Source organism: Erythrolamprus reginae, chromosome 7 (assembly GCF_031021105.1).
Source record: "Erythrolamprus reginae isolate rEryReg1 chromosome 7, rEryReg1.hap1, whole genome shotgun sequence".
Taxonomy (NCBI): domain Eukaryota; kingdom Metazoa; phylum Chordata; class Lepidosauria; order Squamata; family Dipsadidae; genus Erythrolamprus; species Erythrolamprus reginae.
In genome coordinates, this window is record NC_091956.1 from 24443868 (window position 1) to 24461625 (window position 17758).

At 39.1% G+C, this 17758-nt stretch overlaps 1 protein-coding gene across 1 annotated transcript in view; it reads right to left on the reverse strand.

The window, feature by feature from the left end:
- Positions 1-4049: 4049 nt before the first annotated feature.
- Positions 4050-17758, reverse strand: part of TEC (tec protein tyrosine kinase) — a 35168-nt gene continuing 21459 nt past the window's right edge. The window contains exons 10-12 of the mRNA XM_070757165.1: positions 14929-15047; positions 7230-7387; positions 4050-4654 (exon numbers count right to left, since the gene is read on the reverse strand). Coding sequence (XP_070613266.1) covers positions 4580-4654; positions 7230-7387; positions 14929-15047 — 352 coding nt within the window. The 3' untranslated portion in view covers positions 4050-4579. The remainder of the gene's footprint in view (positions 4655-7229; positions 7388-14928; positions 15048-17758) is intronic.

The window sequence follows — 17758 nt, forward strand, 5'->3', positions numbered from 1 at the left end:
CATTGGGCCTGTTTTTATATTTTGTATAATCCTAATCCATTTGGAGGATCGTCCTTTGGAAATCCCAGATAGAAGGATTCAGAGAGAGAGGTCCACATAAGATTTATATCAAGAAAATAGATATTTAGACAACCCACCCAAGAGTGTGAATTGATGACTTTTACAATTAAGACAAGAGGGTTCACCTGTGTTTTGTATGAAGCTCCCTACATTTTAGCTATTTTGGGGAATATCTCCCCCCCTTTTTTTTGAGTTAACAAATCATAATGAAATGTTCTGCGATGGTGCCATTCTTCTTTTTCTTCTTCTTCTTCTTCTTCTTCTTCTTCTTCTTCTTCTTCTTCTTCTTCTTCTTCTTCTTCTTCTTCTTCTTCTTCCTCTTCCTCTTTCTCCTCCTCCTTCTCCTCCTCCTTTTCCTTCCTCCTCCTTCCTCCTCCTCCTCCCTCCTCCCCCTTCTTCTTTTTCTTCTTCATCTTCTTCTTCCTCCTCCTCCTCCTCCCCCTTCTTCTTCTTCTTCTTCTTCTTCTTCTTCCTCCTCCTCCTCCTCCTCCTTCTTCTTCATCATCATCATTATTATTAATTAGATTTGTATGCCGCCCCCCTCCGTAGACTCTTAGAAGCAAAGACCACACGTGCTGCAATTTTGCAGAAAGTCTTTATGTAACATGGTAAATAAGAGTATTTCTCTTTCAAGAATATAGTCCAGGAGTGTCAAACTCACAACCTGAAGGCTGGACGTGTCATACACTGGCCTCCTCCGGTTTAGCAAAGGGGGGGCAGTCACAATACAGCATGTGTTGGGGTGACACTGTGAGTTTGACACCCCTGGTCTAGTCTTTATGTTAAAAAAGTGTTTCAGTAAGATTTACTGAAATCTTAACTATTACACATAGCTAGCTAACAGTTGGGAATAGTAATGTCCTTTAGCTGCTACTCCCCACACTTAAACTCTTTTCAAATGTAATTAACTTGGATTTATGCAAGCAGCATTGGTATTCTTCAGTAGTGTCTGGAATGTGTTCTGTCTGGGTGCCCCCAGACCTCAACACCAACTGGAAAAAACAGCCAGACACGCTGGTAAAAGCAAAAGTACTTTATAGCTTGAAAAATAAACACAGAGAAAAACCTGTTCTTCCCCACAGGCAGGTTATGAGACTTTACAGCAGAGTCCTGATGTCCAGACAATACAGCAGCCTTCTTGCTGGCACACCCACCACTGTAGAGAATAAGACCCCCCACCTTTCCCCCCCCAAGGTTTCAGTATTCAAAGTCACAAACGAGAATTACAAGACGCCAAAGAGCACAGCCAGGTCCCAGGACTCCCAAAGATAATACTCCACAAGCCAGGAAGGGTGGGTCTGCCTTTTAGCCTTTCCAGAGAGCACCACACCCAAACCCAGCTGTTGCCTCTTTAGTGCTGAAAGTACCTAGCTAATTGGTCCCTTCTTTGTGTTGCTCTTCTCTGTCGCAGATCGATTATTGCTTGTGCATTTTCCAGGCTGCTTGCTGGGGAGAGCTCCCTCTCGGGGGCCTCTGGCTGTTCCCCCTCTTCCTCAGCCTGAGATTCCTCCTCCTCGTCTGCCTGCACCTCCTGTTTCTCATCCTCCCCCTCTGAGCAGGAAACCGGCAGAAGATCAGCCGTTCCCTGAGGGGCCTCGGACGGAATCACAACAGATTGTAGGGGTGAAATTACATAATGGGTCGGATTATGTAATTTTCTCCCCTAAACAAAACTGAAAATTACTTTTGCTGATTTTGAACAGTTTCAGGATAAAGCAAAAAAAAAAAAATATTTATTTTCCTTTCAATGCTTCTGAAGCACTGCGTGACATGAGAAATTATGTCCCCATGCAACTTTAGGATGAACTTTGGGACTAACATAATTTATGACATGGTGAATAGTTTAGGACCTACAGTGGTACCTCTGCGTACAAACGCCTCTACTTATGAACTTTTCTAGATAAGAACCAGGTGTTGAAGATTTTTCCCCCCTCTTCTCAAGAACCATTTTCCACTTACAAACCTGAGCCTACGGAACTGTAACCGGAAAAGGCAGGGAGAAGCCTCCATGGGGCCTCTCTAGGAATCTCCTGGGAGGAAACAGGGTCTCCACCCTCCCCGTGGTTTCCCCAATTGCACGCATTATTTGCTTTTACACTGATTCCTATAGGAAAAATTGTTTCTTCTTACAAACATTTCTGCTTAAGAACCTGGTCACGGAATGAATTAAGTTCGTAAGTAGAGGTACCACTGTATCTTAATAATGAGAGTGAAGGTTTAATTTCCCCCCGTATACCCACTTGAAAATGAAAACCATTGGTTCAACTTTTCATTAAAACTTCGTATTATATGAAGTACATTTATTCGACACATTTTGCTATGCATTATTTCCCTGGCAATATAGCACGCTTTACAGTTGATAAAATCAAAATAACAATCTGATTTTTTTTTAAAAAAACCTCCCCAGTTTGTAATAAAAGTTGGGAGCTTTTTTGCTAAACACCAAACTGAACATGTAGCATACGATAAAGGAGTCGATACGTTGTGCTTTTAAATAGTGTAGGACATAATACATTCTCCCTTCATACGAAAACCTACAGTATGTGCACTGCCTATTTACAAGCCATAAATGGTATTTAGAATACATTTATGGTGAACGTCGTGTTTCGTAGGAGCTCTTCAAACTGAAAAGGTACTTGTCTTCATTAGCGACTGCTTAAACAAGTCACAATTACTGGAAGATCTTTTTATAGTTTTCCTAACATTTGTTTGGGGCCTGGTGGGATCTTTCAGCAGCTTCTAGTCAAGTAGATCTGGTATTAGAAACATAGAAGACTGACGGCAGAAAAAGACCTCATGATCTATCTAGTCTGCCCTTATACTATTTTCTGTATTTTATCTTAGGATGGATATATGTTTATCTTTATAAAGACTAGTACAGTAGTACCTCTATATACGAGCTGCTCTACATGCGAGTATTTCAAGATACGAGCCACGAGGGGAGAGACATTTCTGTTCTAGTCCCGAGCTCAAATTCGGGATGCGAGCCGAGCGTCCACTAGGTGGCGCAAGAATCCTTGCTTTTGGTTATCTCGGAGGGGAAAAACAACGTCTAAATTCATTTGTTCCAGATACGAGTTGCCTCGACATACAAGCTCCCTTCTGGAATGAATTATGCTCGTATCTAGGGGTACTACTGTACAGTGATACCTCATCTTACAAACACCTCAACATACAAACTTTTCGAGATACAAACCCGGGGTTTAAGATTTTTTTTGCCTCTTCTTACAAACCATTTTCACCTTACAAACCCACCACCGCTGCTGGGATGCCCCGCCTCCGGACTCCCATTGCCAGTGAAGCACCCGTTTTTGCACTGCTAGGATTCCCCTCAGGCTCCCCTCCATGGGAAACCCCACCTCCAGACTTCCGTTGCCAGTGAAGCGCTTGTTTTTGCGATGCTGGGATTCCCCTGCTGGGATACCCCTGCAGCATCGCAAAAACACAGAAGTCCGGAGGTGGGGTTTCCTATGGAGGGGAACCTCAGGGAAATCCCAGCAGCGCAAAAACGGGCGCTTCGGCTGGCAAAAGGGGTGAATTTTGGGCTTGCACGCATTATTCGCTTTTCCATTGATTCCTATGGGAAACATTGTTTCATCTTACAAACTTTTCACCTTAAGAATCTCGTCCCGGAACCAATTAAGTTTGTAAGACAAGGTATCACTGTATTTATGTACTAGTCTTTCTCTTTTCCCTATTTTCCTGACAAGCCACTGAGGTCTTGTATATTAAGATAAGTTCTGTAGGAGGCCTCAGTTCTCCATATACCATATACCCAGAGGTGGGCTTCTAAGGTGGAATGGTGACATGTGCTTGCCCCCGTGGCTCTGAGTGCTAGTGGAGTCCAGCGCAATTACGCTACTGCACCTGGGCAGGTAGCAAAATTGCACATGGACACGCAGCTGCGCAGGAAGCAAATCTCACTCAGGCGCGCAATTTTGCTACCTGTCCAGGTGCAGTAGCGTAATTGTGCTGGACTCCACTAGCACTCAGAGCCACGGGGGCGAGCACACGCCACTGTTCCACCTTAGCAGCCCACCTCTGCATCTACCTATCACCTCTACATTCACCAGCAGCCATGACCAAACCAGTGTACGCCAAGCCCTATGCTGGCTAGAAAAAGAGATGTGTCCAAGCACATCTGGAAGGCACAACAAAGGGCAAGACTAAACGACAATCCCTTTAAATATCATTCCTTCAAGTTCAACAGCTGGATTTTCGCTGAATTTGAGTGACATTGCACAGCACTTTAGCCTGCTACAAATGGGTATTTCCCCCCCCCCCCTGGAAAACTGTACTTTGGTCCACTTGATAACAATGTTGTCTGAATAGTCAAATGGTCTTTAAATATGTTGATAAAGCTTCTTCCAGAGATAAAAGGGTCCATACGCAACAATTGCCTTGTCTTCCCTTGGTCCTTCTAAGCAGCATCCAGGACTGTGTCTCTGGGAAGAATCCAGCAGCATCTCCGAAGTGGTTGTGTCCTTATTGTGAGTTCTCGCACCTGCCAAGCTAATAGTCAGGACGAAGAGTCTTCAGCTATACATTCAATCCTATGCAGGAGCTCCTGAAACGTAGGACGTCCTTCCGGTTTCTAGAAGTGGGAAAGTTTTAAAAAGGCTCTAATTAAGCGATGCTTCTTTTGCTCTTGGGATGCCTGAGATGCAAATGGTCCTCACTTAGCAATGGTTCAAAGTTCCAATCATATACTACTTACCACCAGTTGTGGGAATTCCGATGGCTGCATACACCTGCACTTTTGGGGGCTTGGCAATTGGCTCACCTTTACTGTCTGTTGCAGAGTTTCGGTCACATGACTGCAATTTGTAATGTTTTCTTGCTGCTTTCTGGCTGCTTTGGGCTGTTTGCAGCAAAAAATACCCCCACCCATGGGTGTTTTTATAAGAGCTGTAGTGGCACCAGTGATGGGCTCCACCCAGTACAGGTGGGATTGGCGAACTGTTAGAAAAAATGGAGATGCGTGCGCATCTCTGCCCCCCGACACTTGCACACAAGTTTTTGCTTCTGCGCATGTGCCCGAAATGAAGTCTCACACGATTTTTGCCAATTTTTCGCTTCTGTGCATGCGCAGAAGCAAAAAATCACCGAAAGTTGCTGAAGTCTGACCGTTACTTGCGAGATTTCCGTGATTTTTTGCTGACTTTTGGCTTCTGCACATGCATGGGAGCAAAAATATTGCCAAAATTGTGTGAGATTTCGCTTCGGGTGCATGCATAGAAGCGAAATCTCATGGCGGGGCATGTGCACAAGCCCCAGGAAGCACCGAGGAGGTGTACCGGGAGGGGCTGGCTACGGCAACCCTTCACTGAGTGGCACAGTGAGTAGGATGTATTGCAGGCTAATTCTGCCGACTGCCAGCAGTTCGATTCTCACCGGCTCAAGACTGACTTAGCCTTCCGTCCTTCTGAGGTCAGTAAAATGAGGACCCAGATTGTGGGGGTAATAGGCTGACTCAGTAAACCTCTCAGAGCTGTAAAGCATTATGAAGCAGGATAAATGCTTTTAAACTGCTATTGCTATATTTATTATTATTATTATTATTATTATTATTATTATTATTATTATTATTATTATTATTATTATGTCAATGCAACACAGCAAACGAGATCACTATGCTGGATTTCGTATTTCATCACCAGTCGGGCGCTTCCCAAGCACCTAGGACTGCGTGATGTAGCGGCGAATTATGTTTGCCGATCCCAGTAATGCGGCCTTTTGCAATTGACAGATGGAGATTTTGTCAATCTATTATTATTATTATTATTATTATTATTATTATTAATTGGATTTATATTACTTCTAATAATATTAATATATTACTGTATAATATAATATAATATAGTATAATATAATATAATACTGTATAATATAATATAATATAATATAATATAATATAATATAATATAATATAATATAATATAATATAATATAATATAATATAATATAATATAATATAATATAATATAATATAATATAATATAATATAACATAACATAACATAACATAATATAATATACAGTGGTACCTGTGCTTAAGAACACCTCTACTTAAGAACTTTTCTAGATAAATTTTTTTGCCTCTTCTTAAGAACCATTTTCTAATGAAGAACCCGAGCCCGGAAAAATTTCCCAGGAAATTTGAGAGTGGCATGAAGGCCCAGCCAGTTTCCTGCCATTCCCCCTGGGTTTCTCTCTCTGGCGCAGTGTATGGGAGCACATACTCCTCCTCACCGCCTCAGAGTCCCTCTTTTTTTTTTTAAGCCTTAAAGTTTTGGATTTTTTTGATTCTCCTCACCTCACCTTCTTCCATCGGCAGCGACTGTCCTCCTCCTCCTCTTCTTCTTCCTCCTCTTCCTCCCACCCAAGTTCCGAGCTTTTATTTCTTTCCTAATGGGTTTGCACACATTATTTGCTTTTACATTGATTCCTATGGGAAAAATTGCTTCTACTTACAAACTTTTCTACTTAAGAACCTGGTCACGGAACGAATTAAGTTCTTAAGTAGAGGTACCACTGTAATTGTATGTACTATTATAAGCCGCCCCGAGACCCATTGGGATTGGGCAGCATACAAGGTCAAATTAATTAAATTAAATTAAATTTTAATACCATACCATACCATACCATACAATCAGAGTTGGAAGAGACCTTGGACGTTTTCTAGTCCAATCCCTGCTTAGGCAGGAAACCTTTATGGTCTGGCAATTTTCACTTACTAACCGGCAAAGAATGGTTGCATCTACTTTGGGTCACTTCATGCCGGAATACAGTAATGTATTTAATGAGCCGGGGTGGCGCAGCAGGTAGAGTGCTGTACTGCAGGCCACTTAAGCTGATTTGTAGATCTGAAGGTCAGCGGTTCAAATCTCATCACCGGCTCAAGGTTGACTCAGCCTTCCATCCTTCCGAGGTGGGTAAAATGAGGACCCGGATTGTGGGGGCAATAGCCAAGCTCTGCTAAAAAAGTGCTATTGCTAACATGTTGTAAGCAGCCCTGAGTCTAAGGAGAAGGGCGGCATAAAAATCAAATGAATGAATGAATGAATGAATGAATGAATGAATGAACGAACGAACGAATAAATAAATAAATAAATAAATAAATAAATAAATAAATGTAATCTAGTGCAAGCGAAATGTAACATAACTTACCTCATGCCAGCACATTACCATCAAGTCAAAAATATTCTTAGAAGCTAGCTTGGGTCGATATAGCCGGTGTCCTTGGGTAATCATAGTCACCACTTCGTAGTTTGTATTTGTCTCAAAGGGCATCCTCCCTTCTGTAAACACTTCCCACATGAGAACGCCTGCAAAATGAGAGAGAGGGAAAGAGGAAGAGAGACAGAGGGATTAGTCTAAGTTCACAGAAATAACTGCATTGAAATATTTCAATTCCAACATTCTGGCAAATACAAATATGTTAATAGAAAATCAATCGACTAAATCAGTGATGGCGAATTTATGGCACGGGTGCCACAGATGGCACATGGAGCCATATCTGTTGGCATGCGAGCCGTTGCCCTAGCTCAGCTCCAATGTGCATGTGTGTGCCAGCCACCTGATTTTTGGCTCACACAGAGGCTCTGGGAGGGCGTTTTTAGCTTCCAGAGAGCCTCCAGGGGGATGGGGAGGGCGTTTTTACCCTTCCCAGGTTCCAGGAAAGCATTTGGTGCCAGGGGAGGGTGAAACATGACCCTACTGGGCTCACCAGGAGTTGGGGAACAGGCCATTTTTGACCTCCAGAGGGCTTCCAGGAGGGCGGAGAAAACTGTTTTCGCCCTCCCCAGGCAGTGAATTATGGGTGTGGGCCCTCATGCATGCACGATAGCACACGTCCACACTTTCTTTTTTATATATATAAAGTTTATTAAATATTTACAATAAAATCACACAACTACAATACATATAGTACAACACAACGTACACAAAATTTAAATAGAGGGAGGAAAAAGAATAAGAGAGAGGAAAAAGGTGTGAAATTAAGAAAAATAAAAATAAAGCACTCTGCTTTATCAATTACATTTTGATATCGTTATTTACATTTAAACTACTCTAAGAGTAGTACATTTAGTGTGCAGCTTAAGTCTAGTCCTTTTATTACTTTGTTATACATCAATTGCATATATACATTTCCAATTCTTCATAACATTTTATCATTCATATATCTATCCTTCAATGGTATAATGGTGCTATAGTATCTTAATGTGTATAAATTGTAATTACATTTGTTGCATTTGAATTTGGTATTGAGGTTCCTAATTTTAATTTAGATAAGTTATAATTTAGTTCTACTTTATTTATTTTTTTTGGGCAACCCAGATATACCACCTGTCCCAGCTTTTATGGAAGTCTTCCATGTCCCTATCTTGTAACTCATAGGTCAGCTTTGTCATTTCAACCACCTGGTAGATTTTATTCATCACACTGTAGATTGTGGGAGGGAGCTCCTCTTTCCATGATTGGGCGTACATAATTCTAACCGCTGTTGTGATATGTAATATTAGATATCTGTCATGTTTTGAGAAGTGTTGTCTGAATATTCCTAATAAGAAGAGTTCTGATGCTATAGTGATGTCTGAAACCCCAATTGAAATGATGAAAAGAATAATGATACTACTTCAGGAATTTAAAGATCAATCTGGACTGGAGGTTAATATAGACAAATCAGAGATAATATGTTTAAATATAGGCCCTAAAGAGCAAATCGAAATTCAAAAAACTTCAAAACTGAAACTAGGTTGTAAAAAAATGAAATATTTGGGAATTTGGTTATTCAAAAATCCAATAAAAATAGCAACGGTCAATTATAACCTAATATGGAAAAAAATCCAGAAGCAGATTAAAAATTGGAAGGGTAAAAAGTTAGGAAGAATGGCTAAGATTAGGGCTCTTAAGATGATGATAATACCAAAAATGATGTATTTGTTTCAGGTTCTACCTGGTAGTTTTCCTGAGGCAAAATTAAAAGAATGGGATAACAGACTAAATTTTTGGATTGAAGGAGATAAAAAACCCAGAATAAGGAAACACTGGCAGATTGTACAAGAGAAAGAGGGCGGGTGGGGCAGCCCAAGTCTAGTATTATATAGAAATGCATTTCAAATGGAAAGGTTAATGGAGCTACAGTTATGGGGGGAAAAGAAATGGGTACGAATAGAAAAAGAAATTAATAATATAAACAATAAAGAACTATTATTTAAAAATTGGAGTAGAATTGAAACCAGTACCTTAAGTGATCCTTTTAAAGCAGGTTTAGAAATATGGCTTAAATGGCAGAGGACAAGTGGAATAAAGGTATCCAGGCTATAGGGGATGACGTTAATCTAAGTACAATTATTAAAATATTAAATAGTAAAGGAATGACGAGAATTGAGCAATTATATGAGAAAGATGGAAGAGTTAGTAGAACTAGATTGGAATGGTGGATTGGTAAACAGAAATGGTTACAGATTAACGCAATATGTACATACTTAAACAAAAGGGAGAATAAAGAAGCCTTCTTACGGGAAGAAAATACAGTAGTGTAGAAAAAATAATAAGCGAGAAGATAAACGAAAGTAAAGCACAAGCCGGTAGTATATATAGAATGCTATTACAAATGGAAGAAGAAGTAACAAAAAGTTTAACAAGATGTTGGCAGGATGATTTACAAATAGATGAAAGAGAAATGAAAGAAATAATAGAAAATATATACAAGATTAAAAATACGAGAGTTAGAGAGATGAGAAGAAAAATCTTACATAAATGGTACTATACACCTGCACAAATTGCACACTTCCAGGGGAAAGAGAAGGGCATATGTTGGCATGGATGCCAGAAAAAAAGGAATTTTCATGCATATGATCTGGGAGTGTGCAGAAATTCAGAAATTCTGGAATGTAATCCAGAATGAAATTAATAAAATGTTAAACATTAACTGGATTATTACAAAAGAAATAGCAATTTTAATCAAATATAGAGAATTAGGAGAATTTAAGGAAATAAAAACCGCAGCACTGGAAAGTGCTCAAGCGGTGATGGTATTAGGATGGAAAGGTTCTACAAAATGGACATTACAAAATTGGTACTGGTATATGGTGGATCACATACATTTTGAAATTATGGAAATAAGATTAAATAATTTTGATAAGAATAAATTGGAGAAGCTGATGGTGCGATGGAACAAGGTAAAAGACTATATGTTAAGTAGAATCTGTGATGTAAATATGAAAAATAAATTGCAATCACTCTTTTAGTAATACTAGAACAAGATAGAGCCAAGGAATAATAGATAAACAATTACATTTTTTTTAATCCTCTTGTATGGGTGGTGGGGGTGATGGGGGTGTGTGTTGTTGTTAGGTGATGGGCACATGCACTGTGCACTGTTATATGTCTGTTGTATGTAAACTATTAAAAAACCAATAAAAATTTATTATTAAAAAAAAAAAAAGAAGAGTTCTGGTCTTATTTTTATTTCCTTTTTTACAATTTCTTCAATCATATTTTGGATTTCCCCCCAAAATTGTCTGACTACTGGACATGTCCACCACATATGATAGTAAGTGCCTGGTTTTTCCCGGCACTTCCAACAGATGGGGGACAGTTTTGGGTACATTTTAGATAGACGGGCTGGGAGAAGATGCCATCTGTAGAACATCTTGTATATATTCTCTTTGTATGGAATTGAAAGTGTTATTTTATAATTATTTGCCCAAATTTTTTCCCATTCTGGTAAATTTATCGTATACCCGAAGTTTTGCCCCCAGGCTATCATGTTGCCTTTAACTTCCTCCTCGGCAAGTTCTTGGTAAAGCAAATATTTGTAGATTTTGGAAATTTGTTTATCATCTGCGCCCAATAGTATTTTATCAAATGTGCCAATTTTCTGGAATCCTTGCCTTTCCCTGTCCTCTTTGTATTTGGATCTAATTTGGTAATATTGAATCCAGTCCAATTTGATCCCTTTGTCCTGGAGGTCCGATTTAGAAATTAGTGTATCATTTTCATTTAATAATTGGTCGTATGTCATCTTATTCTTTAATATCATTGTCTTGGGATATGTTATGGCCTCATTCGGTGAGAGCCATCTTGGTGTTTGCAAGTATTGGGACTTTTGCAGTGATTGCCACGTTTCTATTAGACTTTTTCTCACAAAATGCTGTTTGAAGTGTGTAAGTAATTTACCCTTTTTCCCAATTAAATATGAGTGCCAACCAAATTCCAGGTTATAGCCTTCCAAGGCTAGTATTCTTTTATCCCTTAAGGTGATCCATTCTCTTATCCAATTTAATGATGCAGCTTTATAATATAGCTTCCAGTCCGGCACTCCCATCCCTCCCCTGCTCCTGTGGTCCTGTAGGTGTTTGTATTTTAACCTGGCTTTTTTTTTGCTCCAAATAAATTGATGGGTGAACTTATTTAGTGAATCAAAACATTTCCTGGGTAATTTTATGGGTATTGTCTGATAAAGAAATAGAATATTACGGAGTAGATTCATTTTTATCACTGCGATTTTTCCAAGAAATGAAAGTTGGAGATTGGCCCATTTATCCAAATTTGTTTTTGTCATTTGCAGAAATTTTTCATAATTGTCTTTGTATATGGTACTACATTTGGCTGTGAGAATTATTCCCAAATATCTTACCTTTGGAGCAATTTGGATTTCCAGTTCATTTTCTAGTTCTAGTCTTTGATTTAAAGTCATATTTTTAACTATTATCTTAGTTTTATTTTTATTTATTTTTAACCCTGCCACTGCTCCAAAGTCATCTATTTCTTTTAATAAATGTTTGCCCGAAATCAGTGGGTCTTCCAGAATGAATACCATATCATCCGCATAAGCTTGTAACTTAAATTCCTCATTTTTGGTTTTTAATCTTTTTATTTTCGAGTTGTTTCGTATCTTAATCAGTAATGCTTCTAATGCTGTTATAAAAATCAGTGGTGCCAGTGGGCATCCTTGCCTTACACCTTTTCTAATTTGTATTTCCTCAGTCATTTCTTTATTAATTATTATTTTAGCTTTTTGCTGCGAATATATTGTATTAATTAAACCCACTAATTGATCTCCAAAGTTCATTTTTTGTATCTGCAGTATAAAATATCTCCAATTAATTTTATCGAACGCCTTTTCCGCATCCACAAAGACCAATGCAGCTTGTCTTCCAATCTGTACATTGTAATATTCAGTTACATTCAGTATCGTTCTAGTATTATTTTTAATTTGTCTGTACGGGAGAAAACTGCTTTGGTCAGTGTGGATAATTTGATTTAAGATTGGTTTTAATCTTTCAGAGATAATTGCCGCTAAAATTTTGTAGTCAGTGTTGAGGAGGGTAATTGGCCTGGAGTTTTGGATTATGGATTTTTCAGATTCACTTTTAGGAATTAAAGTAATGTATGCGTGCTTCCAGGACTCTGGTATATTTCCACCCGATGGGATATCATTAAATAGTTCTAACATATATGTCTCTAATATTCCTTGTAAAGTCTTGTATAACTCAAAAGGTATCCCATCCGGTCCGGGAGATTTATTGTTTTTTTGTTTACCAAGAATTTGCCTAAGTTCAGTTATCGTAATTTTGTCATTTAATTTTATTTTTTCATCTTCGGAAATTTTTGGTAATTCTATTTGTCCTAGGTAGTCATTAATTTTACTTTCCTCCACCTGTTCATGGTCGTATAGATTGGAATAGAATTGTTCAGCTATAATTTTTTTTTTTGATTCCTGTGTTTGTCTTTCCCCCTGTGAATCAATTAAACCTTCAATATATCTATCTGATTGTTGAGAGGCTAGTTTCCACGCTAGCCATCTCCCAGGCTTGTTGGCATTTTCGAAAAAGTTTTGTTTTTGGCACACGTCCACTCTTTCTTTCTTTCTTTCTTTCTTTCTTTCTTTCTTTCTTTCTTTGTCAAACAATTATAGGGTGATAATTTGTACATATTAAATGTTAGATAAGTAATGATAAAAAGTAACAAAAGAAGACAATAGGACAGGGACGGTAGGCACAATGGTGCGCTTATGCACGCCCCTTACAGACCTCTTAGAAAGGAGGAGAGGTCAATTGTAGATAGTCTAAGGTTAAAGGTTTTGGGGTTAGGAGTAGAAACCACAGAATCAGGTAGTGCATTCCAGGCGTTGATTACTCTGTTGCTGAAGTCGTATTTTTTGCAGTCAAGTTTGGAGCGGTTGACATTTAGTTTAAATCGATTTCGTGCTCGTGTGTTGTTGCGGTTGAAGGTGAAGTAGTCGTTAACAGGGAGGACATTTTGGTATATGATTTTATGAACTATAATTAAGTCAGAACGGAGATGATGAAGTTGGCACGCGAGGAAAAAAAGGTTCGCCATCACTGTTCTAAGTTTATTCAGCTTTATCAGCAAAAGAATGGTTAGACAAACGCTTATGAAATGAGTCTGAAAAGTAGAACTAGGCATTAGGGTTACATAGGCACCAAGAATGATTCAGAAGAGACACTTCATTTCTCGGCTGTTCATTAAAGCACAACATCTTTTTTCACCCTTCTGAAGCCTAAAAGAAAAGTCACCGCTGCTTTCATGAACTGCTTCAATCACCTGACTTTTTAAAGGAGTTTTTTCAAGCTGTCACAAAATAGCAGGTTGTTTTAAGAAGTCACCTCGTTGAAGCCATTGTCAAGAGGTAGCCCATTTTTCAAATGTAGCTGCTTTAATAAGTAGCAAAGAAATGTCTTCACAGAAAATATGAAGCATTCCTTCTGAATTATCTTAAAAGCCACATAGTTCTTTTAAGCGCAGCACACTAAATAATGCTACATGTAGTCTTTGACTTACAATAGTTTCATTTAGTGACCATTCAAAAAACGACAGGACCGTTTTTCACACTTGCCATCATTGTAGTATCCCCATGGTCGCGCCATCAAAATTCAACTGACTCATATTTATGGCCCCGTTGCAATGTCCGGAGTACGTGATCCCGTTTTGTGACCTTCTGACAAACGAGGTCAATGGGGAAAACAGATTCACTTAACAACCGTGTTACTAACTTAACAACTGCAGTGAGTCCCTTAACAATTTTGGCAAGGGAGATTGTCAGATGGGGCAAAATTCACTTAAGAAATATCTCACTTAGCAACAGAAATGTTAGGCTACATAGTGGTTGTAAGTGCAGGGCTACCTGTGCAGCCAAATTTGAGAGCCTATTATGCAAACATCTTTAATATACGATCTGCGTGTGTGTGTGTGTGTGTGTGTGTGTGTGTGTAAAATTAGCATTTCAAAATTAGTAAACCTTTGTAGCACAAGGTTATATAGTAACATATCTATATATAATATAGATAGTATAGTAACAGTATAGTATAGATATATAGTAATGAATCTCCATAAAAACAAGTAATTGTCATTATATAAAACGTATTTACTTATCTATATTTAAGTTTGTATTCTGCTCATCTCACTATGGAGAACGAATATTACATTATAAACCATCCAAAGTCAGTTAGGTGAGATGGGTGGTGTAGAAATTTGATAAACCAAATAAAACAATCAGAACAGTTAACCAGAAACATGCTTTTTTCCAATATATTTAGAAACCACTGGAAGGAAATAAAGCACAAATTAAAAACATCTGAAACTCCTGAATGTTGTAATTTTCACTATCAGGACTAATGTCCATGACACCTATATTTTATCCAAGATTCCCTGTACTTATTTCACCTAGAACTATTTATTATTTGTCATTAACATGAAGCATTTTTCCCCGTTCTATCCTAATTATAATTATTTCTTCGGCGCATAATTTGAAGAGGCTAATGGAAGATTTGAAAAAAAACAATTCTCCTAGATTTATTTTAAAAATAATAATAAGAATTAAGTTAAACAATCTTACCAAAAGACCAAACGTCAGACTTGCTACTGAATCGGCTGTAATTGAAAACTTCAGGCGGACACCACTTCACAGGAAATTTAGCACCCGAAGAGCTGGTGTACTGATCATCAAGAACATACCTAAAAGGATGGGGAAAAAGATCCTTCTCCTGAAATGAGTTACGGGGAAACCTCGGTACTCGATTTCTTCAAAAATAGTCAAATTTGGTACTCAACACATTTTGATGTGAAAATATTGTTTAGTATTCAGCATTTTGTTTAGCGCTCAATGCGCTGCAATAGGAAAAGGGGGACAACTGCAGAGAACGGATATAGGAAGGTGGTTATGCTGGGAAGGGCATTGCAAAAGGTGGAGGATGGTCACAGAACGCCACATGAAGTCGCTCATGATGGAAAGATCACTGCAAAAGGGGGGACGGCCACAGAGGGTGGGCAGAAAGACAGCCATGCTTGAGTCTTACCTCCCAAGGACAATTCCATCTGTCCGTCCATTACCCTAGGGGGAGAATCATTGGCCCCCTCAGAGAAGGTTCGCAACTTGGGTGTCCTCCTTGACCCACAGCTCACATTAGAGAAACATATTTCAGCTGTGGTGAGGGTGGCGTTTGCCCAGGTTCACCTTGTGCACCAGTTGTGACCCTACTTGGACCGGGAGTCACTGCTCACAGTCACTCATGCCCTCATCACCTCGAAACTCGACTACTGTAATGCTCTCTACATGGGGCTACCTTTGAAAAATGTTCGGAAACTTCAGATCGTGCAGAATGCAGCTGCGAGAGCAATCATGGGCTTTCCCAAATATGCCCATGTCACACCAACACTCCACAGTCTGCATTGGTTGCCGATCAGTTTCCGATCACAATTCAAAGTGTTGGTTATGACCTATAAAGCCCTTCATGGCACCGGACCAGATTATCTCAGGGACCGCCTTCTGCTGCACGAATCCCAGCAACCAGTTAGGTCACACAGAGTGGATCTTCTCCGGGTCCCGTTAACTAAAGAATGTCGCTTGGCGGGACCCAGGGGAAGAGCCTTCTCTGTGGCGCCCCTGGCCCTCTGGAACCAACTCCCCCCAAAGATTAGAATTGCCCCCACCCTCCTTGCCTTTCGTAAGCTGCTTAAAACCCACCTCTGCCGTCAGGCATGGGGGATTGAGACCCTCTTCCCCCTTGGCCTTTACAATTCTATGCATGGTATGTATGTATGTATGTTTGGTTTTTTATATTAATGGGTTTTTAATCGTTTCTAACATCAGACTACTATTGTACACTGCTTTATTGTTGCTGTTAGCCGCTCCGAGTCTCCGGAGAGGGGCGGCATACAAATCCAATAAATAAATAAATAAAATAAAATAAATAAGGACTGCAAAAAGGGGGATTTGGGGATATTACACAGTCCCCAATACATGCACACGCGCCCTCGCGCGAGATTTGGTTTCTGCACATGTTCAGTAAGCAAAATTTATTATTTTTATTATTATTATTCTTTCCTTATCTCATATGTCATATATATTCTCTCCTTATCTATCTATCTATCTATCTATCTATCTATCTATCTATCTATCTATCTATCTATCTATCTATCTTCTCTCCTTATCTCTTATATCATATATACTCTCTCCCTCCCATCTACTTCTCTTCTTTTTACTTTCTATCGTCATATATATTACTTAATGTCTATTCTCTTCCATATGTATTGTATATTGGACAAAAAATAAAATAAATAAAAATAAAATTTAATTTTATTTATTTATTTTGTCCAATACATAATACACATTGAAGAGAATAGATATGTAATAATATAAATAAAGAAAAGAATAGAAGAAAAGATCTTTATCTTTATTTATTAGATTTGTATGCCGCCCCTCTCCGATGCTCATGCGAGTGAGATTTTAGCGATTTCCCCCGATTTTTTCTTCCGCGCGCACACGGAAGCAAAAATATCAGCAGAAATCGGCAAAATCTCACTCACGTGCATGTCCTCACACAAAATTTCACTTGCTGTACATGCGCAGAAGCCAAATCTCTTGCCGACAGGTGAACCCATGCGCATCTGATGCATTGCGTGCCCGTGATGGCCTCGGAGGGCGCACCGGTAGTGGCAAAGGCAGCAGTCAACTTTGCTGAAGTTGGCCATGAAGAGAAAGTCACTGACATAGAAAAAATAATTTATTCCCAGCAGAAACAAAGGGTCACATGGTTTATTTGGGGACACATCCTTCTTAGTACTCATCGCACCTCTTGGAATAAATTAACCCCAAGTGCTGAGGTACCACTGTGCAAGACACTGACCCAGATAGTCCTCAAATAACGACCACTTGTTTAACAATGGTTTGCCACTGAAAAATTTTGACCTATCCTCAAAGTTATGACGGTTGCACAATCCTTGCAGTCGTGTCATCGCAATTTGCAACCTTCTCAGATGCCTTCTGCTGAGCAGTGTCGATGGGGGAAGCTGGATTTGCTTCCAACACATTTTGCTTTCATTACTGCGTGATTTGCTTAACAACCACGGTAAACAGGGTTGCAAAATTGGATCTGACCATATGCTTTAATGGCTGCATTGCTCATCAACTGAAAGTTTAGTTCCAATTGTGGTCGTAGGTTGAGGATTACTCATAATCAATATTCATGTCACTACATAACGGTAATGGATATACGGTGGTACCTCTACTTAAGAACTTAATTTGTTCTGTAACCAGGTTCTTAAGTAGAAAAGTTCTTAAGTAGAAGCAATTTTTCCCATAGGAATCAATGTAAAAGCAAATAATGCGTGCAAACCCATTAGGAAAGAAATAAAAGCTTGGAATTTAGGTGGGAGGAGGAGGAAGA